Source organism: Plodia interpunctella, chromosome 16, assembly GCF_027563975.2.
Source record: "Plodia interpunctella isolate USDA-ARS_2022_Savannah chromosome 16, ilPloInte3.2, whole genome shotgun sequence".
In the NCBI taxonomy this organism is placed as follows: domain Eukaryota; kingdom Metazoa; phylum Arthropoda; class Insecta; order Lepidoptera; family Pyralidae; genus Plodia; species Plodia interpunctella.
Window position 1 is genome coordinate 911,707 of NC_071309.1, and position 27,971 is coordinate 939,677.

General features: G+C 37.4%; 1 protein-coding gene across 1 annotated transcript; it reads right to left on the reverse strand.

Moving 5' to 3' along the window:
• Positions 1–4,604: 4,604 nt before the first annotated feature.
• chm (chameau) lies at positions 4,605–27,870 on the reverse strand. The gene is made up of 13 exons (XM_053756259.2): positions 27,620–27,870; positions 26,266–27,069; positions 25,698–25,780; positions 24,634–24,755; positions 23,989–24,182; positions 23,484–23,686; positions 22,814–22,991; positions 22,120–22,314; positions 14,818–14,911; positions 10,519–10,597; positions 9,452–9,626; positions 8,534–8,704; positions 4,605–7,666 (listed from the first exon to the last, which is right to left on the reverse strand). The coding sequence occupies exons 1-12, from the start codon at positions 27,632–27,634 to the stop codon at positions 8,606–8,608; spliced, it is 2,241 nt and encodes a 746-aa protein (XP_053612234.1). The 5' UTR covers positions 27,635–27,870; the 3' UTR covers positions 4,605–7,666; positions 8,534–8,605.
• Between the last annotated feature and the right edge of the window lie 101 nt (positions 27,871–27,971).

The window sequence follows — 27,971 nt, forward strand, 5'->3', positions numbered from 1 at the left end:
GTCTTCAGTCCAGTGCAACAGGAATGCGGGCCAGATTAATTGTACCTAAAAGCAACAACTTTGTCCAGTGGTCAGGCATAAGGCGATCCCATGCTATGCTCGTAAGAGATAATTGACCGAGCGAGCGGAGTGAGCGAGGTCTTACATATTCTACCTCGGGCAAAAATAAATTTCATGTATACCTGTTTGTAACTCGATAACTTTCGAACCGTTGTTGGTCCGATTTTGATGAAATTTAAAAGGTATGTAGGTTATGCCTATGGAATTTTTAAGTTCGTGGGGCATCAAAATCGTTTCAGTCGTTTTTGAAATATTCACAAATTTGTAAAAAATTATTGTGTTCGCGAGGTCTAGTACTAGCTAACAACTAGTAGGGAACTAGCCAGGCAAAATGTATCGGATGCGTTTGTCATACGAACTTTCACCCCCTATTTCCGGTTTCTGGGGTTGTAAAATCGGTAATTTATTTCTATTTCTAAATAAAAAGGCGCGAAATACGAGTTAAATCAAACATATTGTTTGAACTATCCATCCTAACTAATATTATAAATGCGAAAGTAAGTTTGTTACCTCTTCACGCTTTACCTGCTCAACCAATCTTCATGAAATTTTGTATACATATAGTTTGAAGTACGGAGAAGGACATAAGATACTTTTTGTCCGGAAATGCCCACGGGAGCGAAGCCCAGGGGTGCAGCTAGTATATATATTTACACAAACCACAACATATTCAGCGGTCTAGCTGTGATGGTGGACGAACAGTTTTTCACATTTATAAATTAGCACGTGTAGATTTAATTTATACTCACCTACTAGCTAGGTTGTGGTCCAGTACACTTCTGTGTAAAGAAAAATAAATACATGACTCGTGCTGAACACCCCTGCACTATGGTTCGGTCACAGACCATAACACACTGTTTTATGTCGATTGATTTAATAGGGCTCGTTTTAGGGTTCTCTATCAAGTGTGGGAAAACGATTATTAGTAGCTTAAAGCCTGTGAATTTAATCTATATAAGTACTTATGAATACTACCAGGGACGAGGGCGAAGCTGCGGCCGCAACAGGTTGAAAAGAATATTATTCAATATTTTTTTATCTTTTATTCGGAGTAATTAGAGTTTCTTATTTGGGATTAAACTAGTTAATGATCATTTGCCTTACCTTGTCCCATCATCTGGGGTCGGCGCAAAATGTCTGTTCCCTCCACAATTCTATATCTTTTGCCATATTTGGATCCACCCCCAGCAGCCTCACATCCTCCCTGACACAATCATCCATCTCTTCCTAGGCCTTCCTCGTCCTCTATATCCGTGTACCTTCCTACTTAAAGCTTTCCTCAGTAAATGATTCTCTTCTCTCCTCATCACGTGTCCAAACCAACCGAGTCTATTACCTATAATTTTATCATTTATAGGCGCAACTTTCAAACTTCCTCAAATATAAATATTCCTTACCCTGTCCATTCTTGTAACCCCGCACATCCAGCGTAACATCCGCATTTCAGTAGAGTGAAGTCTCTTTTCGTCCTGCACTTTGGTGGCCCAACATTCCGATCCATACATAATTACGGGTATCACAACAGCTTTATAAATTTATCCCTTCATTTTTAATTTAAGACATATATGCTGGACAATTTAATCAATTTAATTGCAACAATGAATTAGAAATTGCATTTCATTATATTTATTTATTATCCGCGTAGGCAGGCAGGTGACGTATATGTACAGTCTGCCACAGAGAAATCTGACCTCCTAAGAGATGGTGTTCAAATCGCGGGGGGGGGGGGGGGGGTGTCAGATTTCTCTGTGGCAGACTGTACCTACCAAATCACTCAGATTAGGTATTCAAAATTCTATGGTGCCACTCGTAAGACAATAAGATTCACAACTCAGGGGTTCGCGACTTTCGACTCGCATCTCGAGCCTCATATACCTTTACCCTTGTTAGAATCTGTTATGACTGTTAACTTTCTTTTCTCGGTGCACAATGTAATATTGTATTCTACTACGTACTAGCTACTATACTAGGACAATAATAAACAGAACCCTCATATTCTGGCTATATGCGGACTTTCCAGTTAAGAGTTTATATAGCTACGGTAGAAACCGCTATATCGTACCTATTTAGTTACTGAGTTCATGATTATTCTCCTAGATGCTCGCTCGACTAGATTGCATTGTAATTGCCCATAGTATTTTTTTTTACATATACCTGTGCCAATATTACTCGTTGCCATGAGAGAATCTTATTGCATTCATTGCGTGACAAAAAATATGTCCGTGCATGGAGTCCCCTCGTCGGGAGCCGTTCCTGGGCGCACCATCGGGTCATGCTTATCATAATAATGCATTGTCACCGAAACGAAATTCGAATCCTACTCGTGCCAGTTTGTATACCAATCTGACTCATGTATAGTACTTAGTTTTCATCGACTACCACTTGCTTCCGGTGAAGGAAAACATCGTGAGGAAACCTGCACACTGGTTGGTTATTAACTTGTGAAATGGAGAAGGCAAAGGCAAACCACTCCGTTAATGATGCCAAGAACGTTGTTGTGCGTTTCATTCCACGTAATGACCCTCAGCCATGTGGAATACTATGAAGAAGAAGAAAAAAGAAACAACAGTGATTTCTGTTAGAATTTTTATATTGATATCTATAATAAAAAATCAAGTAAGTATATATGATAACGAGATCCTAGCAGACTTATTGCATTTCATTGAACTAAGTACAATTTAAATATGAAATTAAAATAATAGATGTATGAAAAAAAATATTACAATTTTATTTTTTAATATTTCTTTCTAAAAGAAAAAAAAAAACATTTGATTGTGGCCAGTTAAATAAAACAAAAACATTTGCTTTTTCTCAATCGTTTTCACATAAGAACCTTCTTTATAGAAATTAAAAAATCATAGAGCACTGTGGTTGACTTACACTTATTTTAATTTAAAAAAGGATTATTTTTTTAAACTAGCAGCTAGCAGCTTCTGTGTGTAAGGTCGTGCAAATTATGTCACTTTTGGCGCCATAATTAACCATATGATTTAGTTTCAAAGATTTGTCAATGTTAAGTAAATTAAATGGAAATTATTACTTATCATTATAATCATATTTATTAGTATCAGTTCAAATTTATTGAATATGAGGGCGCTACTGGGCTTTGCACGGCCGAATTATACTTTGGAGCTAGCACGAGTTTTTACAAAAACGAACAGCGCAATCGTGAGGGAATCTATTTATTTTTTCCATAATACATTTTTACATTGTCGATATGATTACTTTCTAGCAAATATTCGTGCTAGCCCCACCGATAAACTATTAATATTATGACAAAATATCACTTGACATGCAAATAACTATATAAAAATGTTTTACAAAGTAGTATAACCATGTCAAAACTATTCTATGATACAATAAATTTGATCCGTTATTGCTTATATTACCGTGAACGACCAAAGATTTCCTTCGTTCTCATTCAATTATGTATAATCATTTCATATTTGTAAAAACTTGAAATGACGCAAAAAAATCGGTATTCCAAACATAATACGGCGTCTCTCGGCTCCGTACAGTTTCCAGTTGATTAGGGACGAGAGAACGCTACGTTATATCATACGTTCTCCAATGCACTGCATTGTGTCGCCAACCCTGGCGTTTTATCTCACTCACACAAACATGGCATGGCAAACTAAAGACAATAAGCTATAGCGTAGCCAACAGTCTGTAGCTTTATAAGAAATTACTATAAACAATTTATAATTTGACTTGAAAAAATTCCTGTAAAGGTCTCATTTCTAAAGAAATGATTTGATTAAATCATGCAATTTAGCCATACAACTCAAAGCAAAAGACAGGCGCATTATAAAATCGTATACACGATGAGGGACAGAAGATAAGCGCTCTATCCCGTTTTTTCCCGCGTGTTTCTAATACGCGTTTTTATTGTATGAGCGAAGCGAAACGATAGATATGATATGGCAATGTCTTTAGTTGTATATTTACGTGTATAACAACACGTTTGTTTCATACATGCCGCCAGCAGGTGGCAGTGTGAGGCGCGTCATATAACCATATAGCATAAATTTATATGGCTATTATTAAAACAATAAATAATTCTGGACGTTACTTCTATAATACACTATTTAAATAAAATACTCGTATGTATTTACCGAAAAACTGTACACAGAAAATGCGAATTGTGATCGATAATATGAATACGAATAGAATTATTGCATTATTTTAAGAACTATGAGAATACATAAAATCTTCCTGGCGTGTGGGCCCGCCCCACAATAGGACCAGTCCAAATCCTCCCACGGCAAAAAGCGACTAAGGAACATGTCTTAACAGCTGAGGTAACAATTGCGTCCTCGAAGAGGGTTGACGTCAGGCAGGCAGCCGGTTGTAAAAGCATAGCCAAATCTTCAGAATTTAAAGGTTGATTGATTACGCGAAAGCCAAGGGGTTTTGGTATGTCACAGGTCCGAATGTAACCTGGAACACGCGAGGACGAGGGAGAAAGAATACATAAAATTTTATATCAACACATTACAGTGGTTCATTGTATATATGTTTCGTAAATTAGACGCATTAGTATATGAAACAAAAAACAAATTTAATATAATATCTAAATACATTAAAAACACACCATTATACATTACAAGTTGTAGAACAGTTAAATATTATTAATATGATTTAAAGTCAGTTATACAAAGTGTTAGGTTAAACGCAAGTTATCCATGATATAAGAGATTTAGCATCATGAATCCAAAAAGAAGGGCGCAACAAACTTCACCGCAACCAAGGACATTATAATTAATTATTAAGTATTATAGATGTTTATTACACAATGTAGTCACAATTGACTAAATCAAAAACGGTAGCCGCAAAAACTTGTCAACTGTGACCACATTTTTTTATAGAAAACTATAATACGCTTTCTAAGAAAATTCTTTATCTAATGTGGCATAATCTGTTAAAATATCTTTTTTTTCTGTAAGAAATAATGTCATGGTTGCGCTAGTACGCGGGGACTGAGCGGCTTGAGTGATAACGGTGTTTAAACTAACAACCTATATTTTTAAGTATTTAAATAACAATTTGTTTATTGCTAAAACACACATACAAATACAATTGAATTAAATAGAATGTCATATCGGTTTTAAAGACAAAGTTTTTTTGACTAAGTACATAATGAACTTACGTGACAAAGTAATGGTAAGCCCTTCTGGCATGATAGGGACCAACACTGTTCAAATGAGTTTCTATCGGCATTTCTTCTCAGCAGTGGTCGTTCCGAAATGCCAGTAGTTTGTAGCTTGTGAGAAATAACTATTTAATATTAAAAATGACGTGAAAAAATGCCTGTGAAGGTCTAATTTCTGAATAAATAATTTGAATTTGAATAAAGGCACTCATGAAACTGTTTCTTTCACAAGCTACCCAGTTTCAATATGTGACTGAATCCTGTTATCTGTGACTAAAACAATATGTATAAATGCAATTACATAAAGAAACACAATAATCAAGCGTCACTTTAATTTTATTCATAAGAACATTTGGTATTTTTGTTCTCATTAAAATATAATTAAAACGCTTTTTGACTACAACATTTGTGACGTCACTTGTGCCCAATATCATACAAGCCTTATGTCATTTTGTTTTTGACACATGAAAAAAGTGTTTGATTTGACTTGATGGCAGCTAACCCTGATCGGTTGTGACTCTTCTGCTGCTGTAGTATTGAGAATTCTATTATTAGTGAATATGGAGTTATAGTATTATTATATGGACCACTAGCAGCAATAAAAAAACATTTACCATTCTATATATTACAGTCACTTATTAACGACAAATACATATTAACTAAATTGAACTTTACAAAAGTACAAACTATACATATTTAATTAACTAAAAGGCTAACATTGATCAATTTTCACATTTTTATATGAATAAATTTTTTACACTTCTTAAAGGAAATTAATATAACATTGATTTTCGTTTTGACAATAGTATAAGCTTAGTAAACCAACACACAAACGTACCAATTTAAAATTTTTATAAATAGCATAAATTTGAAGTTTTAATTTGGAAAATAATCTACAATTTATCACTATCACATCCAGTTATAATGTATTGAATACTAAAACATATATATATACAGAATCTATATATGTATGTCAATTATTGCAATTTTTCTCCTACATTTATGATATACAATTTTATAATTTGTACATTTAGTAAAATTTTGAAAAAATGGTCAATATATGCAATGCATGGTTTGGGTATATCCGCAAGTGCTATAATAATGTTGTCTGAATCTAACCCTGTTATACTTAAAAAAAGATAAAGTCCACTTTAAGTTAAAGTATGTTTTGTGACATCACACTTTGACATTGACAGAACGAGACAAAACATACTTAAAGTATTAGTAAATATATTTTTTTAATAACAGGGTGACTCTGAAAGCAATCTCTTTTCCGATAAATTATTTACATATTCGGAGTCGGAAAATAACGGTCTAGATATTTTTGTTAATTTTCTTAGTTTCACTATGGAGGTCGACACAATGTGTCATATTTTTCAGCTTCTCATCCGATGCCGGCAGAAGTGTTTCAACATACGGTCTGTATATAAAGACTAGAAAACGGATTTTTACGAGCGAACTAAATATTTTGCCATTGCAATATCAAATAGAATGGTCAAGATTGGTTGATAAGCTCCCAGTATTTTCTGTTTATAGACAGACTGTACATGTATACATGGGGTTTTCTAAGTGTATATATCCAGATAAACGTCAACGAGTTGACTGCTAGGGTGCAGATATTGTGGAAGGTCAGTTTTAAAAATTAATTTGACGTTCTGGTTATATACCGCGCATATGCGAACAACACAAACGTTACTCCATGCGGTATTGAAGTTTCACAGCAAAGTTGTGATTGGATTAAATATATTTGTATATTATATATCCAATCGCAAATATCCAGTAATTGTATTATGTGCTCGACGATATTTCCACTCACTTATATTAAAGTTCATGAAACTTATATTTTGACTAAGCATTTTGCACACAATTGTCTAAATATCTACTCTATGCGTTTATAATTCCACTCATTAATAAAAAACCGATAATTAAACTAGGTACCTATATACTATCCGGCGTCAACATAGAGCTATAGGTAAGGAGCCAGAACACTCAAAAACTTTATGATCCAAAGTATTGTATTGCTAGCTCATTCATCGGTAGCTGACCCTCTCCTTGCGCGTTGAAAGATATAATTACACGGTTAGTACACCTTAGTATATACCTCGCAATGCATAAGAAAGAGAGGTCAGCCTTACTGATGAACGAGATAGCAATCTATGTACCTTGCAACAAAAAGTTGTAAGGAGTGCTGGCTTCAGGCTTATCTATAGCTTCATGTGCGACAACTGCAAACTAGTAATATTTCCACTCACTTATCAAAGTTCCTGTAACTCAATTTGACTACTTGTACCTGCCATTTTTATTGTATACATTGTGGTTTCACTCACTTAAAAAAGTTCCTGTAACATGAAATTGGACTATTGTGGGAATCTACTCAGGCTGGGGGTATCGGCGACAACGGACGATTGTCGTTACGTTCCCGCGCTTCACCACCAGGCTTGAGTAGGTCGGACCCTTGAAAAGAGACACTTGTTTTTATTTGCAAATGGTTTTCCTTCTATGCAGAAAACGAGAGAGAAAGGTAGGTTATTAATCTGATTTTCTCAAAACTGAGGGAATTAATGAAGTAACAATGTGAGAAGCTAAGATAATTAATGAAGTAACAATATGAGGGGCTGAGAATTAATTAAGTAACAATATGAGGGGCTGAGAGAATTAATGAAGTAACAATATGAAGAGGTGAATGAATGAATGAAGTTACAATGTGTAGAGCTGAGCGAATTACTGAACTAGTTACCCTTTTGAAGAGTCGAATGAACGAATGAAGTAACAATGTGAGGAGCTGAGCGAACTATATAACTAGTTACGAGTTGAATGAATGGATGAAGTAACAATGTGAGGAGCTGAGCAAACTAAAGAACTAGTTAGTCTCTTCTAATAAAATGTATCATTGTAAATTTCTTCACTACAACATAATTTTTAAAGCAATATTGTAATGAATATTGTATTTAAGTATAGCTTTTAGTGCTAAACGCGTCGCTGAGTAATGTATTTCTTCTGTTACTTCAAATTGTGTTTATGATATATGTATGTTTTTATATTGTGTTTATTACTATGTATGATACGATGAACATGTAAAAATCGTAATGTAAATTGAAAATGTTCTGGACGCTGCGACACAAGCATCGCTTAGTGCAGAGTAAAATGATTCTGTCAATTATTGTACTTTTTTTCTTTGGTGAATAAAGTTATTATTATTATATTATTATAGTTAGGAGTCGAATGAATGTAGTAACAATGTGAGAACTGAGCGAACTAAAGAACTAGTTACGAGTTGAATGAATGGATGAAGTAACAATGTGAGGAGCTGCGTGTAGTTACCTAGAGCAACGCGCGCGCTGCGCTGCTGTCGGGCCTGGAGACGCGGGCGAGGCGCGCGCTGGTCGCGCGACGTCAGCGCGGCGGCGGCGCGGCCGGCGCGCCCCAGCGCAGGCACGACGCGTCCACGCATCGCGCGCGTCCGGCGCGCCGCGACACCTCCTCCAACACCTCCTATACGATAGAATAATGGAAATGTGTCCCTTTCTTTCATCCAGAATATATATCCAAAATATAACTTTGCAATAATTTTTGTATTTGTACTTTATGTTGATATTGTATTGGGTAATATTAATATCTAATAATGAATGATAGAAGAGAGAGGTTTTCTAACGCAAACATATTTTTGCTTAAAAAAAATCTAATAAGTATAAATAACGATATAATGTTTTGTGAAATAAATCATTTTAATTTAATTTAATAGGAAGCGGTGGTGCTGTAATGGTTAAGACGCCCGCCTGTGGATCGACAGGTCTCAGGTTCATATCCTATTCACGCCATATGAGTTGGTTTGGTAGACCAATCTGACTTATAAAATAGTAGTTATTGACCACCACTTGCTTCCGGTGAAGGAAAACATCGTGAGGAAACCTGCACACTGATTGACAGTTTAGTTAGTACACTATAGTGTATACCTAAAGTCTACCTGCCACAAGGTAGTACAGTGGTAAAGTGCTTGCGTCTGAACCGAGAGGTCCCGGGTTTGATCCCCGGTCGGGTCATGATGGAAAATGATATTTTTCTGATTGGCCCGGGTCTTGGATGTTTATCTATACATATATGTATGTTATAAAATATAGTATCGTTGAGTTAGTATCCCATAACACAAGTGTCGTCGTAATATATTTATTTATATATATTGTATACCGTGTGGAACAGCTAGCATTAGTATAAAAAAACTCTGAAACAAGATGAACAAACCTGTTTCTTGAGCACAATATGCTTGCCCTTCCAATACTTCATCAAGCCCCGTTCTTGTAGCGTGGACACGATGTCTGAGGACGCGATAGCGAGGTCTTTGCTCAAGTCCCTGATGCAGAGAGTGGAGCCGGGAGCAGAACACAGTCTCCGGAGCAATGCCTCCTTCCAATACGACCTGGACGATCGAATTATTTATTTACATATTTGCATTTTATGGAGAAGGCAATGGCAAACCACTCCATTAATAATGCCAAGTTGTTGTGTGTGTTTCATTCCACGTAATAACCACGACCCTCAGCCATGAGGAATACGACTATGATGAATATATTTGCATGTCAATATAAAAAATGAGAAGAGGGCGTGAATAGACTCATATAGAGCTGACAGGTAATATTTTTACTAAAACTACTAAAAGTCATGTTTTAATCCCCGACGTAAAAAGAGGGGTGTTATAAGTTTAACGTGACTGTCTGTGTATCTGTCTGTGTCATCGTAGCTCCCAAACGGATGAACCGATTTTCGTTTAGTTTTTATTTGAGTCATAGACAATTTTATAAGCCATGTTTCACGAAAATCGGTTCAGCCGTCCAAAAGTTGTACCGAAATGAATAGTGAAAGTCGGGGGTCTTGATTTGCCTAACAAATAAACTTGTATACTTATCATTCGTCTACCCTTATCCCACTTTATGAGGTCGGTACAGCAATTCAGAATCCCTCACTTCTCCCTGTCTGATGTTAACCGATCTGTTATTTCCTTTATTTTGAATATTAAACAAGCCTGTGGCTCGAAAGGTCTCGAATCCCACTCGTGCCACATGAGTTTGTATACCATTCTGTCCCATGTATAGTAGTTTTTATCGACCATCACTTGATTCTGGTGAGGGAAAACATCGTGAGGAAACCTGCACACTGGTTGATTATTAACTTGTGTGTGAAATGGAGAAGGCAATGGCAAACCACTCCATTACTAATGCCAATAAAGCTGTTGTGTGTGTTTAATTTTACGTAATGACCACGACCCTCAGCCATGAGGAATACGACTATGAAGAAGAATTATTAAATGAGACCTGTAGGATATGAGACCCAAGTCCGAGAGCGGAGTTTCCGGGGAGCCGACCTTGCCCTCCACTTTCGTGAGGAGGTAACCTGTGAAAAATACATAAAAATCTTAATTATATGGCGATGTTGGCGGCAAGTAAAGGACGAAGTTATAGTAGACAAATAGTCACAAATGTTAATTTCATAATTATAATAATAGCTTTTGCCCGCTACATCGTCCGCGTAGACCTGGGAATCATCTGGGGGGCTACCATGAAACGTAAAACACTTTTCGTAGTGTCCGCACGTTCTCTCATTTTTTACACGATGCGTACACGATATGGGAAAAGATACAACGTGTGGACGTTAGTATCGTGCTACACGTTCGCATGTTCATTTTTGGCATACCTATTCAATAAGCATAATTATAGTTTAGGCTAATATATTTTACCATAATTTTGATTTGCATAAAGCTATAGTGTAGCAGTAGGTTAGGGTGCGGCGGAGTGGCCCTTGGGCCACCCATAAGCCGCCAATATGCTTTAGAATATTATGCTTAAATATTGTTATGCTTATGGTAGGTACCTATGCGTAAAAAATTGTGCCTACAACATTATGCCGAATTAATATTGTGCGTAATTATATTATGATAAGTAAAAGTATCCCATGTTAAATTATGACATAAAAATAGGGAACCAGCAATCTATGAACTAAATATAAAATAAAACATCAAACAAATATTTACAAGACTAAAATGTTTATGAAATTGTGTGAAGTTCCTTTTCGAGCGTAAACATGTGGACAAATTCAGATGAATGCACAATTTAAATCGGTACACTGGTCGGATACGATCTAGATTTATACAAAGGGATTTTGTCCTGGAATTCTCACGGGAGGGGAGCCCCGGACGCAGCTACGCATTTATACCGAAATAGGTTTATAATCATGTGTCTAGACTGATCAACGAATCAATCGAGACGCCTGTAATGTCTGTGTGTACTATTAGATAACTGAAATCTCAATATAGTTCGAATACCTATCTTAAATAATAAAACAAAGTCTTCTACCGTGACTGTCTGTCTGTACACGATAAACTCAAAAATAACTGCAGTCTAGAGGCTATGTAATGCGCTTTAAGTAAACTCGACGAAGAGACCTGTAAAATGTTCAATTTTGTCGTGTGTCCAATTTAATATTCACAATTTCACAGAGGTATCTCCACAGTTTTAGTATACCTGTTGCGTTTGGAAAAAAGTGTTCCGTAAATTTCACAATAAACGGACACAAAAACTATGTTTAAACTACCGGTTTTACACAAAAAATAAAATAAAACATAATACTTACCTATCCGTATGTGGCGAAAACAAATAACTAATTCGGTTTTATTATATCGGCACGGCACAGTATACATACACACATGAAAACTTTCGTATGTATGATATATTTGTTAATAAACGAACGGTTGTAAAAGTATAAGGTGAAAAACTTAACACGATAAAAAAAAGTTGAGTTATCACGTGACGTGACAAGGAAACAGGCCGCGTATCCGTGCGCGACTTTCATTTAGAACATTCAGAGAAACAGACCGACCGAAACGAGACTTTTTCTATCAGTTTCTGTCCGCATATTCTCGTAGTATCTCATTGGGTACATCTTAACTAATATTATAAATTGCGAAAGTAAGTTTGTTTGTTACCTCTTCACGCTCTATCTACTCAACCAATCTTCTTGAAATTTTGACATGTATTTTGGAGTGTAGAGAAGGACTGTACCCGTGGGAAATTCAAGCGGGCGAAACCGCGGGAAATGGCTAGTAGATAAATAAATGGACAACACTCAATATATTAACAGTATCGTGTCCGATGGACACACAGAACGGGCACAACACACGCAGAACCACTGACAAATAATGAGTACAAATATTTCAGAGGTCATCATGAAAATATGCCTCATAAACTGTAATAAAGAATTAGAGGCTGGTCGTAAAATTCGAATCTACAAAAGGTATTGTCAGGTTTTTTTTTTTTCACGGTTTCACGGAACTCACAGCGTCATAGCTCCGAATGGTACCGGCATTATGGATTATGTAAGGATGAGAGAGACAGGTGAAAATCATAGTCATATCTTCCAAATTTAAAGGCAATTTTTTCTACGCTAGCGGGGCGTCCGTAACTGAGAACACGCGAAGAAGAACGCCGAGAGATAGATGACAATCCGGATGTTTTAAATAAGTCCAGTCTTGGACGGCCCGTTGACTATCACTGGACATTTGACAGACCGGAACTGATGGGTTTTTTACATCGCACACAACAATTCTTGCCTGGCCGTTAATTTGGATTAATTAGTGTTTTGAACGCAATTTATTGCAATTATCAATCAATAATTTGTGTATTCGATTTTTTTATCACAACTAACAACTTTCATTGACAAATTAGAAATTAGTTTATTAATTATATTTTTTAACTAGATGTTGCCCGGGGCTTCGCTTTCGTGGGAATTTTGAGATAAAACTTAGTCTACAGCAATATTGAATTATGCACCTTTCTAATGGTGAAAAGTTATTAAAATCGGTTCGGTAGTTTCGGAGATTACTCGCCTCAAATATACAAACTCATAAACTCATAAGCGCTTACCTCTTTATAATAATAGTATCGATTAAAATAGAGACACATAGCGTTGTCGAGTTGAGCCAATAAACAATTACTTTAAAATAAATACCAAAATACACACAATAGTGACTAACATTCATCATTGTTAGTAGCAATATTGTCATCCAACGAACTATCAAAACAAAGCTTCTCATTTAATCCAACTTGATATTACAAATGCGATAGTTTGTTTATCTGGATTTTTTTCATACATCGTGAGTATTCTTCTTTCCTTCTTTCTGCGTTTTTGAAGCATCTCACTTCCATGTCAATTGTTTATTTTGTGGTAAAAATCTGGCTGGATGGAAAAATGGTTCCCTTCTTCTCTCTTAATACTAGTATTTGTAAGACAAAAACATAATCTCAAGACTTGAGAACTTTTTCGGAATTGTATATCTATTAATAAATATATCAAACAAATCACACAGATTGAGCTAGCCCCAAAGTAAGTTCGAGAATTGTTATGGGATATTAACTAAACGATACTATATTTTATAACAAATACATATATAGATAAACATCCAAGACCCGGGCCAATCAGAAAAAGATCATTTTCCATCATGACCCGACCGGGGCTCGAACCCGGGACCTCTCGGTTCAGTGGCAAGAACTTTACCACTGCGCCACCGATCGTATGGTCGTTAGATATCTATTGTCTCGATACTGCGCGATCGACGGTTATAATTTCTCGCAAAATATTATCTTATGTTTGACGTGCCATGGATAAAGGTACTTATGTAATGGTAGATTTTTAAATATTGCGTGAAAATAATTCAGATCAAAAATAAAAACATACAAAAAAAAAACTGACCATTACTTTACCCGTCACTGACCACAAATAAATAAATTATCTTTGTTATTTTCTTATTCTATTCAATAACTAATTTTTAGTTCTTACGACTATGAACGATGTGCGATCTCAAGTCATATAAAAATGACCATAACGGCTCGCCATGAAAATTCCCTATGGAGCGTTACCAAGGCGCGCAACTAGTCACAATAAACTCTCATTACAATCGACTTGAAACAACAATTAAGCGCGGGCTAATAAAATTCGCGGCGTCTCGATTTGGCCCGCCCCTACCCCCATAGTCTAGACGGTCAGACCGATCCATATTGCATCGATCGAGGTCGACGACCCCGTCGCGACGCGCCCCCACGCCAAAACAAACCCCTTCTCACGTGATGACCACTCACACCTAGGTGCACGAATTGGGGTAGGCATGGTTTCTTTTATAAATCATTTTACAGGTAATTAGGTTATGTTTAGTTTTTCTTTAGTTTTTGCTTGAATGCACAAAGGATAGTGTTATGTTTTTCGCGTTCATTTTTAAACTCCTTAAGAAAATTAGTCCTATGAAGTCAACAACAGAACTCCTTAAGAAAATTATCTCCCTGCTCACTACACTTGAGTTATTTAATCGTGAAAACTTTACTGATGTGTGTTATACATTATTGTTATTATTTGTATGTCAAGCCATTTTGTATGTTACCCAAATAAAATTAATATTTATTTATTCATTTTGAAGCAGATTCTCATCAGCCGATATTACGCCGACGACCGTGCGAAGAGGAGACGAAAAAGTAGGAAAGCGGACCCGACGCTCAAGCTGAGGAGGGAACCGGGAACACGCTCAGATGAGAGAGAGAGAGAGAGAGAGAGTGTGTGTGTTTACTCACTGAAGTCTATGAGCAGTCTCCCGTAGCCCTGTCTCTGGTATGGCGGCAGGGTCAGTATGCAGGACACGTTGTAATTCAGGAACGAGTTCTTTTCCTGTAGACAATACATACGTATGTAAAAAATTAATTGAAAAAATAAAACTGCTGTCACGACTCGAGGGGAAGAAAAAGAAAAGATTTAAACTAACGTGAGAAATATACGTTTTTCATGAAAATAAATATACGCTCTTCATGAAAGCAAGTGTTGCACACGAGTGATTATCGATAGAAAAGTCGACTATAGTTGCAAAATCGAAATCAATCATTTATTCAGAAATTGACATACACAGGCACTTTTTCACGTCATATTATAATTTAAATAATACAAACTACTAGCATTTCGCTACGACCACTGCTGATAAGATATGCCGAAAGAAGTTATTAACAGATCAAATTTTTAGACTGTGTTATTTTAGTGTTTTTTGCACCATACAATTCCAATTCTGTGTTTTTTCCTAATAGTTAGCGATTTCCTTTTCACTTGAAAAGTTAAATAAATCAATATTTATTTATTCAAAGATTACTATAAAACACTGCGAGCTATGTAAAACATTTACAAAAAATTTTTCGCTGGTATATAATTTATCGAAGCGAAACCGTCCAATTGTCAAAAGATAGACGAAACGCACCTCACACGCTTAACTCGTAAAGAATCTAAATAAATTTGACATTGAAAAAAGTTTAAAGAAAATTAAATAATATTCCTTGGGCCCTCATATATATCTGTAAAGGAGCTTAAGTTATTTACTTAAGAGGGGGAGGTTTTTAACGATTCTGGATGTGGGGGGAGGTCATTGACCCGCCATCCGTCTGGGCTGTGCACACCTAAGTTGTAAAGTTCCACCGAAATTTGTATTACTTGTGTCGAGCGTCTGGGAAGGAGACATGCGGTGGCTTCCTTGTTCGGGTACCTATGGGAAAGGAAATTATATTTAAGCAGCTTTAAGATACGGCTTTTCTTCTAAAGGGATGCCATAGGTGTCGACGGGATTTTAAAAAATAACTTTTTAAGGTCCTGTATATAAAGTAATGTAAATGAAAGCTGCTCCACTGACAAGAACAACGTTATTAAATCCTTGATGATGATCCAAAGCGTAAACTCTATCACTAAGACTCCGGTATCTGTCTGATTGTCATCAAGCTGTGTCTCATGAACCGTGATATTTAAGACAGTTTGTTATATATTTTCACAGATGATGTATTTCTGTTGGCGCTAAAACAAAAAATACTAAAAAAAGAGAATAAAATAAATATTTAAGGGCAAAGAATCACGTTTGTTGTGTGGGAGCCCGCTTCGTGTGCGAGCCCAACTCACACTTAGCCGGTTTTATTTTACACAGCCTGCGGACAAAGGTCTCCACTTATATCTTCTAAAAACTTTGACAATTTTAGCTAGAAAATATTTGGATTGACCAGCTTCATCAATGACAAATGAAGTTTATTAGTTTGATAAATGATTTTTCAAAGCAAGCAACATCAAACTACGATCTGTTCGTTCCGGACTGTAGGTTCCACTGCTAATTTCCACTATTGGGTCTAGTTTAAAAAAAAAAATAAAAATATATCACAAAGAATGCGGTTGTCTTTTAATGATTTTTGTCAAAAATACATACAATGTATGTTCCTAGGTATGCCCCTTAGTTGCCTTGTAGGGCACCCACGGGAGGATATGGTGTGGTCCTGTTGTAGGGCGGAACCACACGGCAAAATTGGGGTTTTGCCAGTAGTCTAGGCAAATTTATTATCTACAAACACGGACAGACGGGAAAGCGAAAAGTTTTGCACCGTAACGCATCCAGGACGGATCGGTCGTTGACCCCACTGTCTCGACGAAACCATCCGTCTGGCTCTATGTGTCTGTCTGTCTATATCTACTGTTTGTCTAAAGGGAGTGCACAATGCGAAAATATGCTATTAAGCGCCCCTTGCCTTTGAGAGGATTATATTAGTACGTGAAGGGATATTTGGTGTTGATATGTAAAAGAGTTGGTAAATTTTTTACAGTATTTTCTTGTTTCATACAAAAGATCAAGAATTGATATAAGTTAATATGTTAAGGGTGTTTAAAATTAAGACACTGAAAAAAAATTAGGATGACTTGTTATTTGATAATTTACCGTATATTTATTACAATTAGATACATAATATATTATCGGGATTTAGCACAAACGTATGTTTAAATAGTAATTTGATTAGGTAAACGTTTAAAAAACTTAAAAGCCAATGTTGTTGCGATAGTAAATTTCGCGCGAACGAAGTCTCGGTCAAAGTAAGACAGTAAATACATTTATTGTATGAAAATAATACATTTATTATTCAAATTTAGGATTAATATTTCCATCCGTTAGGACTAGACAATTAATTACATTCACATTCACACCTTTTTTAAAACCGCTCAAAGCACTTTAATCTACTACGGCGTAGCTCCTACATCGTAGTCGCTACGCCGTAGCGCTTCAGGTCGTCTACGTCACGAGTCCAGTGCTACGAGCTACGATACTACGCTCGCTGTTGATACAATCAATAGCGTAATAAAGTTTTAACGAGTTTGTGATGTTTTTTGTCTATATTCATATAGCAATGAAATGAAATTTAAACTTCTATTCTAATTTGTCATTTGTGTCAATAGGATAGGACCTGCCGGACTTATTTGAAAAAGAAAATTTTTGTATCATATTACTATATACAATCTTCGACCTTATTCCACCGATATCCAAAATTCTTTTATACTATTCTTGAGTGACATGGGATATTTTTATATTTTCCTATATAGGTACCACGGGAGCAAAGAGGTGCCGACAATTGTCATAGCAAAGATTCGAAACGTTAACCTCTTTGAGAATGCAGTTGAGAATTATGTCCCTCAACTGAGAGGATTGCGGGAGGACATAATAGAGAAATAACAATTATATAATTCAGTGTCACAGATTTAGATATATGTACTTTACGTGTAAGCGGTAGCGTGGGGTTCCGCCCTAAAATAGGACCATTCGATATCGTCTCGTGGATGTCGTAAACGGACAAATACCTCTAGGAAGCTGATAGGCAATAAAAAACAGCATTCCCAAGGAGTCGGTTGTAAAATCAGTGCTGAGTCTTCGAAATTTTAATTGTATATGTGTAAATAAGAGAGAGAGAGAGAGAAAGAGAAAGAGAGAGAAAGAGAGAGAGAGAGAGAGACTGTATATATAAGCGATTATGTATAAAATAAATTACAATACTTATACATAGTCCTCTGCCGTATTGTTTTTTTTTACACGAGCGAAGCCGGGACGGGTAGCTAGTAAATTATAATATGTAATATTTATAAAATACGAGCCGCTGGAGTATGTACAATTTTCATATATTAAATTGTATTTTCTATTGCGCCTTCAATCCTGGCGGTCACAGGGTTAAACAGAAGAAGTCAAAGGTCGAACACGCGCAGACAATGAACTTTTGACATCCTGAGGGTCTGTCATTTGAAGGATGAAGGTAGGTAAAAGTTCATTGGAATTTTACATTATGATTCTTTAATTTGAAATGCTATTGGGCTTAGATTGAAAAAAAAATATACATAAGAAAAAATATTTAATCTGTTCATTATTCTTTAAAGTCGCATCGAAACCGATGAGGAGGAATATGTACCTATTTGTTGGTTTACACAAGACGTGCCAGGGAAAGGGATATACAGGTATTTTATATGCTATGTTACGCGTCATGATTGTGGCTAACTTCAACAAGATTGCTTAACCAGATAAAGTGTAAAAAGCAGCAGAAACAAACAAACTTAATTTCGCTTTTATTGTTTCTAACATTCCACTTGGGGCGAAAATACATTTTTTGTATGTACTTATGTTTGTAACGAGATAACATTCTAACCGTTGGTCCAATTTTGATGAAATTAAAAGGTACCTATGCCAATAGAATTTTTAAGTTCGTCGGGCATCAAAATAGGTTCAGTCGTTTTTGAAATATTCACAATTTTGTAAAAATTTATTCTGTTTGCGAGATCTAAGTTCGCGGCGAACTACTAGTATAGGACAGGATTATAAATGCGAAAGTTTGTGTGTATGTACGTTTGTCACTCTTTTACGCAAATTCTATTGGACCGATTGTAATAAAATTTGGTACACGAGTAGAATATAACTTGGAATAACATATAGGGTAATTTTTATACCGAAATTCCCATGGGAGCGAAGCGCAGTTAGTCATATATAAATAGTTACTTGTATGCGGCCTGGTCTATAGATAGATCTCTCTCTTTTTAACCTTTTAGGAATGCCATTGTTGCCTATCGGCCCTATATGATGTGCCTAACAGGTTGTGTCCCTTAGTCACTGAAGGGTTATATTGGCTAAAGGCAGACGAACACATAGGCTTGTGTACTAACACTACCTCCCTGATGTATTATATTTTATAATTATCTGAGGATTGTCCAGTCACATCGTAAAACATCCATCCACGGGATAACAAGGAGTGGTCCTATTCTAGGGGTTGACGACCTCGGTCGCAGTGGTAAAGTGCTTGCCTCTGAACCGAGAGGTCCCGGGTTCGATCCCCGGTCGGGTCATGATGGAAAACGATATTTTTTTAATTTGCCCGGGTCTTGGATGTTTATCTAGTATGTGTATATTGAAATATATCGTTGAGTTAGTATCCCATAACACATGTCTCGAACTTACTTCAGGGGCTAGCTCAATCTGTGTGATTTGTCCTAATATATTATTATTAGCTTTAGGGCGGAACCACGCGCATTTAAGATAGATATGTAAATATATTAGCACCCCCTAAAATCTGTAGACACCGGCGACGTATCGAGCGGGGTCGTCGACCCGCCAGCTGACGCCCGCTCAATGGCAGCGTAGTAACGTAGTAGAGGGGTGCAGTTGCAGACAGGGTGGTAGGGGGTGGAACCGGGCGCTGGTTTTCGATATATTTCATGTATTTCATTATGTATCTTACAGTTAAAATTTTGAAAATATATACAGGGTCACTATTGTCTTTATTGCTTACGGGGTGGTCAGAGCCAAAAGTTGAGAGAATCGGAGATCAAGTTTAGATGTATGAAGGCTTATAGGTGGAATGGAAATTATGTAACCTATGCGTTATTCCAGGTTATATTCTACCCGTGACGCAAGTATGGAGAAAGACAAGGTTATTTTTCATCCGGGAAAAATAACTGTTCACGTGGCAAGTTAACGCGCGCGAAGCCGCGGGCAACAGCTATTGGTAAATATGTTTTACGTTGACTGAGGGTAAGAAAGAAAGCGCGATGTATTTTATGCGTACAAAATTTATGCACGTGCTGTCGTGTAAACTTCTAGTGGATATTGATAACACTCGTGTGATATCGCGGTCCAGTTCGCCGAATCTGGCGAATTCGGTATACATTGCTGGTTTTTCTATTATGATAAATAAAATCACTCATACAAACTACGCAATGTTCATGCATTCGCGTTGGCATTAGTCCGATAGTCCGAGTGGCGATGGTGTAAAGCCGGCATCAGATTTTATTCATAGCATATCTAAAATTTCAACCTGGTGGTGGCGTCGTGGGCCGGGTCGTGAGGTTCCCTCAATCAATGAGCTACGCGATGGCTGACCCATGCGTCAACTCGTGAACGCTGCCAGAGGGAACGGGTCATCTCGTTTCTCATACATTTTTGTGTAAGTTAATTGTGTTTCACATCTATATTTATATATATTTTTAATCAGCCTCGGATAACAATCATAACCTGTTTTGATATACTTTTGACTATGTACATTATGTATATAGTTTTATATATTATTAGAAAAAATATTGTAAGAAACAATAATGGTGAACCCTTCTGGCATGATAGGGACCAACACTGTTCAAATGAGTTTCTATCGGCATTTCTTCTCAGCAGTGGTCGTTCCGGAATGCCAGTATTTTGTAGCTTGTGAGAAATAACTATTTAATATAAAACATGACGTGAAAAAGTGCCTGTGAAGGTCTAATTTCGGAATAAATTATTTGAATTTGAATTTTTCCTTCACGACTACTACTGCCATCTATTGGCGAATAGTCGCATCTAGTAAACAAAAGCAGTGTGCAGGTTCTACAATGTTTTCTTTCACCCGGAGCAAGCGGTGGCCTACGAAGAGTACTATAAATAATAATAAATATATACGGACAAATCACACAGATTGAGCTAGCCCCAAAGTAAGTTCTAGACTTGTGTCATGGGATACTAACTCAACGATACTATATTTTATAACATATACATATATAGATAAACATCCAAGACCCAGGCCAATCAGAAAAATATCATTTTCCATCATGACCCGACCGGGGATCGAACGCAGGAACTCTCGGTTCAGTGGCAAGAACTTTACCACTGCGCCACCGAGGTCGTCAATATACATGAGTCAGATTGGTATAATTCATCGGTTTATAACCCGGTTCATGTTTACGAACGACGTGGCCGTACCAGAGCAAACGGCATTACTGGTGTTTGTTTGCTGTCACGTACAGTCAACAGCACATCTAGTTACGGTGCATAAACCTCTATGGCGCGGTAATAGCGGCGAGTTTGCAGTGAATTTGGGTAGGTTGATGTGCTGTTGACAGTACATGAAGACTGACTCGAATTTGCAAGTTTTATGGAACACACGGGAATTGTGGCAGTTTTGGGAACGATTTCGGGCAATGTCAAAAATGACCTAGAAAATAAGTTGCGTGAATGGGAATTATGGTAATTCCCGGGAAATTTGGGAAATAAGACCAATTTCTTCAAAAATGAACAGCTGTCAGTGTCAGTCAGATAGTAGACGCGGGTATTTTGGTAAAAGCGGGAAATATATTGAGATATATCACAAGAGTCCAGGCAACGAAAAATAGACTAATGGGAATTTTAGGAAAGTCGGGAAAATACCAAATACGGACCTTACTGAAGTACCCGACGATGTGGCACCTTTCTTCGTCAGCGTAGATCGTTAGGTAAAATAGCAAAATCAAAATCAATCATTTATTTAGAAATTAGGCCTTCACAGGCACTTTTTACGTCATATTCTAAATTAAATGATGTTTACCAAAGCTACAAACTACTAGTGACGGCTTAATAGGAATTGTACACGGAAATGAAGTTGATAGAGACAGTTTTAGACTTCATGTATGTGCAACGTGAGTATCTCACGGGAATTATGCTAGTTTTGGAAAAGATTCCGGGACATTTCAAAAATGCTTTTTAGCACAATAATGAAGTTAAGTGGGAATTGTGGGGAAATCGGGAAATAAAGGAAAGTTAGTAATGTACTGACCTTACTGAAGTACCCAACGACGTGGCACCCCTCTTCATCAGCGCAGGTCATCACGTAAAAGAGGAATGGCTCTACATCATAGTACAAAGTCTTGTGGTCTAAGAAGAATTTCGCAAGAAGACACAGCTGCTGGCAGTACTGCTTGTGCTTCCGGCCGTCTACTTGCCACACGCTCAGGTTGTCTTTTCTATACACCTACAGAGAGAATAAAATATATAATTATTATTCGTAGCAATAGGTACAAATTGCACGCCAGCTGAATCAAGTCGAAGTATTTTTGTTAGTTTAGAAGTTTTAATAACAATAATAACATCAAGTGTTATTATTACACATTTCCCGATTTTCCCATATCTTGTTTTGACATATCGTATTTCATCCGCGTCTCTTTTTAGTCAAGTGGGAAAATTGGGAAATGTGGTTAAGAATTGGCAATAGCATACGATACATACATAACTATAATTCGATCACATTATCGAGGTCCAGAGGTCTGAGGTCCTTCCTGGACTTTGATTTGATTTTTGAGTGTCGAAAATTCTTAAGAGTCCCTTTAACTTTTCACCTCCTTGCGGAGATCCCTTAGCTTCAGTACAGTCAGCAGTGCCCTAGTTGACACAAGTCGTGATATTTTCATTGTTTGTTTTGTACCAGTGTACCAGTGTGGTTCGAAGCTGGTGGTTTGAGACAGAACTCTCACCTCGTCCCCTGGCGGGTGTTTCCACACACACTTGGCGCGATGCCTGGCGTGCCCAGAAGCTGACTGCTGGTGGTTGAGACAGAACTCGCACACGAACAGTCGTGGCACCCTCGCGGCATTTCCCGGGTACGGGGACTGGTACCACACTTCCATCATGTATTTACCCATCACTACGTATCTGTTGATGTGAAAAGCATATTTTACCAATTTCAATAACTATGATGTTGGTGATCCAGTCTCCTAATGTATAATAGTGTCTTTATTAGTGTTCGCCGCCGTAATAAAAGCTTAAGTTTAAGCTCTCAATGGTCTACGAAGCGGACTTAAATATAATAAACGTTTGCAAAAAAACGGATCGCAAAGTGTTTCTAATTGAGGCTAGATGAAAAAACAAAGAGCTAGTAAATTAAAATATACGAACGTCATCACTATGTATTTTATAAAATAAATTCCGGGAACTTTACTTATCGGGCCACGTCTGTCTGTATGTTCCCGATAAACTCAAAAATCTTCATGCCGTTTTCATCAAAAGCCATAGTGATTAATGACGATGGTTTTGGTGAATAGGGTTAGTGTTTATCAAAGTTTATTTTTTTAAATATATAGTAAAACCGCAGACGAAGCTGCGGAAAATAGCCTGTACTTGAATAAATGAAATAATTACTCCAACCTGGTTCCCTTATCACTTGGCAGATCGCCCAATTCGTCTTCAACTTTTACGGCAGCTAAGGCCTGGGCTTCGCGGAACAATCGTAAGTCGTAATCCGGGGCGAAACCATCCAACAATGGTTCCCTCTCTTCTGTAACTTCTTCTGTGGAAGCCGCGAGCTTGTCGCGGAGTTCCTGGCTGCCTTTCCATTTTGAGCGCATGTCCTGGATAATGATAAAGAAGATACGATAGGTATCATGCTCGTGATATTTGTAGCTACAAACTAACATATAAATACAAAAATAAATAGTGAACAACTTACATAGAAATATGTTTAAGGACACTTTCCCAATATCCCCAAGGAGTACATATGTATTTTTTTTTAATTTGAAGCAAATCTGGCATATTCCTCATAAAATGTTATATGTCAAAAACAAAAATAGTGGTATTTTGTGAAGTCTTCATCTATTTTATTATTATCAGCAAGCGGGGAAATAGTTCCTTAATGACGTATATCAGCACTTGCCTTAACTTTGAGCTGGTAGGCGCGCTGGTCGATGGTGGGCATCGCGCGCGGACGCAGCTGCAGCGCCGCGAGCGCGCGCCGGCGCGTGCCCGCCGCCGCCGCGCGCTCCTCCGCCGCGGCCGCGCACTGCGCGCGCGTCACGTTGTGATACACCGGGCACGCCGCCCACGTGAAGTGCCGGGCCGCTTTGCCGCCTGCACGGGCCGGTACTATATTTCTATACTAATATTACAATCGCAAAGGTCTGTCTGTCTCTCTTTCACAGCTGAAACGCTAAATTTCTTCTCGGCAGTTTGTAACTTTTTGAGAAATTCCATGTAATTTAAAAATTGACTTGAATAATTGAAATCGATGCATTTATTCAAAAATTAAGCTTTCACAGGCGCTGTAAGAACTGAGAGATGCTGACATAGCGAGCCGTTGCCAACGCGCCTTAAGACGAGTTTGGACTTAAATGCAGTACTGTATCTTTTGGAACATTAAATGATACAGATACAGTATCATGTCTTAATATTTTGTGACAACCTTGACTGAATAGTCAAGGTTTCCCGATTCTTATAGAGGTGCTCTATAAATCACGGCACAAGGCAATCTCTGTGCATCTCAATTTTCATGATTCCCAATATTCCCACAATTCCCACTTGCCTAAATGTCCTGATGAATCGCATCCCCGCACAGGACACCGCCTTTCCTGTGGTTCCGTTGGTTCTGGTTCGGGAGGCGAGCGGGGCACACATCGGGCTTTCATTGCTTTTTTATTGTCCTTGCTGCAAATCATTGTAAAAATTGGTAGTAGATCATCAAGATTGTGAATTGAAGTATTTTGAGCGAGACGTTAATATCCTAGATATCTTGGATAGTTACGTCGACGGTGAACTGATTTATGTTAAATTCTATATTTCACTTGGATTGTGAATTCAAGAAATTCTTAGATATGGAGATTTTACTTTATACTCTAAAGTTTAAAATCTAATTTTAAGTGTTTAACGTATTACACAGTTTAAGGTGTTTTGTAGGCAACTAGCTGCAACCCGGGCTTCGCTCCCGTGGGAATTTCGGGATTAAAAGCACCTTTTGCGTTATTCCAGGTTAAATTCTACCTGTGTACCAAATTTGATAACAATCTGTTCAGTAGAGTTGGCGTGAAAGAGTAACAAATATGCATAGACATACATACATCCTCACAAACTTTCGTATTTGTAATATTAGTAGGTTGCAGCATATATGTTTACTATATACCTACTATGCAAAAAATATATTTTAAAAATGTATTAAATACTAGATGTTGCCCGGGGCTTCGCTGGGAATTTTGACATAAAATATAGCCTATAGCAATCTTGGATAATGTACCTTTCTGATGGTGAAAGAATTTCTAAAATCGGTTCGGTAGTTTCGGAGATTACCCGCCTCAAACATACATAGACACAAATTTACTTACCTCTTTGTAATAATAGTATAGATTTGCCGTTAAAATGTTTATCAGATTGGCAAAAATATATTTTTGTAATAGTTTATCCTTACATATTATAAAACAAAGTCCTCTACCGCATCTGTCTGTCTGTTCGCGATAAACTCAAAAACTACTGCACGGATTTTCATGCGGTTTTCACCAATAGATAGTCTTGTTCCTGTGGAAGGTATGTATAATTTATGTTTGAACCCGAGCGAAGCCTGCGGGCTGTTAGCGTATGAATGAATGTGAGAGTGACCTCTTGTCGCGGTGGTCGGAGTCTCCGGCGGCGCCGCGCGCCAGCGACCGCGTGAGCTTGCGGCACGACGCCTCCTCTTGTTTCTACAAACATTCCTTTATGTATTTCCCAACATTATAACTCAACCACTACTGTTCCGCACTCAATAACACAAGTCTCGAACTTCTTTTGGGCTAGCTCAATCTGTGTGATTTGTCCTAATATATTTATTTATTTAATAGGGGTGCATTTTACGTATTTTTATTATTTTAAGAGGAGTCGTGTCCATTGGACGGCTCAATGTGTCCGTTTATGATGATGACTGAAAACCAATGTTTGCTCCTTGAGCAATTCCCAACACTGAGTTGTCGCCAATATGTATCACTGCGGCACACATTTACGTCAAGGAAACAGATGTGTCTCTCTATCTAGCATGTTCCAACTTTTAATTATTTGTTCGTGTCTCAGTTGATGCAAATAAACTTTCTATCATTACAGATTCGCATCATTATTCAGATACATAACATCTGCAATAAAACCTTTGTGAATTCACCCAAAGAACATTGTCCTAAGAACTGTAAAAAGTTACCTTTGAAGAAGCGGGCGGTTTAGTTTTGCCAGTCTTCGCCGGTTCTTTCTTAGGCGTCGGTTCGCTGTTGCTATCAGAGGAGACGGACTCGACTGATGATTGACTCGAAGAACATGACGTTGTGCTTTTCCCCTCGACAGGTTTCTTTGGTGGCGGTCCACTGGATCTATTACCACTTCTCCGTTTGTTCCCATCTTTCGAGACGGATTCTTCAACATCTACAGCGGTAACTGGGGATGTATCTTTCTCATCACTAGATTTCTGAGAGCTTCTCTTTGGTCTTGGAGATCCTTTCGGACTTTTGGAAGATTTGCTTTCAGACTCTGATTCTGAGCTGTTGTCCGGTGAAAATATACTTTTCTTTTTTGAGCTAGAAGCGTCATTTTTTGCTTTTGCTGCAGGTTTGGGTGCTGGCTTCGCAGTTTTTCCTCCAGTTGCCGGTCTTGCTGATGATTTGCCTTTAGCCAATACAGCGACAGCGGATTTAGGTTTTGCAGAGCACCGTCGTCGTGGTGGCTGTTGTTTGGGGCTAGCAGGTTTAGGGGTTTCATCTTCACTTGATGATGATACTTTGACTTTAGACGGTCTCCTTGGTTTAGGTTCCTCCTTTTTCTTCGTTTCCTCAGGTGCAGGTTTAGCTGGAGATTTAGGTGGTTGGGCTGGGGCAGTGGTCGCTGGGGTATCGGAGGTGGATGATTCGGAGTCAGAGCTGGTTGATCCGGATCCAGAACTAGTTGAAGAGCTCACACTACTGCTAGAGTCTGATGAAGATCCTGAGCTACTGTCAGTGCTGCTGTTCAGTACCTGAAAATTTAAGGAAAAGTGATTAATAAACATAAGTGAAATGTCTTTATAATGTAAATAGACTTAGAACTTTGAATGCTACCCGATATAGACACATCAGACACAAACGCTGTGTCTATTGTTCATAAATACCAGTTTTAAATTATTTAGATGTGAGACTCACTTTTCTGCATTGAAAGCAAGCATCGAAAGATAAAGATAATAAAATTGATCTTACACAAACATAAATTTACAGTATATTTACATGTTTAACGGGCTGTGAATTTGCAAATAGCCAAGTCTTAGGATTGAAGTTGACACACCTGTAGAAAATTCACACTGTATGAAAAATACAAAAATTTAGATTATGATTTTTGGCTTTTTTAAATGGGGCTGGTGTAGTGTGTGACGTCACATATCCTCAATAAATGCTATTATATTAGAACAATAATCTAGTTCACTCACACTTTACATCTACTGAAGAAAGAGAGAAGGAGTGATGTTCTCTATGATAAAGGTGTTAAGTAGATTTATAAGGGATTGGGAGAGTAAGAGGGTTAAACAAACTTACTTTTAAGTTGGTCATGGTGAAAGTTAAATGAAATGGTTCCCTTTCGATTACTATTCTTCAGTGGATTACCATTGAATGATATATTAAAGGCAAACTATTGATTTGCGCATTATAATCTGAAAAGTTCAGTTAATAATATGGCACGGTACTGATATCCTCTAAAATACTTCAAGAGTTGCAAATTCTAACTAAACAACACCTTGTTGTCCATTCAAACGATGTTCAACAACAAAACAACAACACCACCTTTTAAGTGGCATTGACAATGACAGGTTGTCATTGACTGACAAAACAAAATAATCCCAATAAACATTTTGGCTGACCGAAATATCGTTCTATTCTATCTCATTTG

Bases quoted from the DNA above. Each gene is read 5' to 3' on its own strand.
- chm (XM_053756259.2), bottom strand. The intron at 24,756-25,697 runs GTCACTCTCACA...AATGATTTGCAG, and splicing joins TCCGACCACCGCGACAAGAG to CAAGGACAATAAAAAAGCAA. The intron at 9,627-10,518 runs GTCTCATTTAAT...TCGATCGTCCAG, and splicing joins TTGGGTCTCATATCCTACAG to GTCGTATTGGAAGGAGGCAT.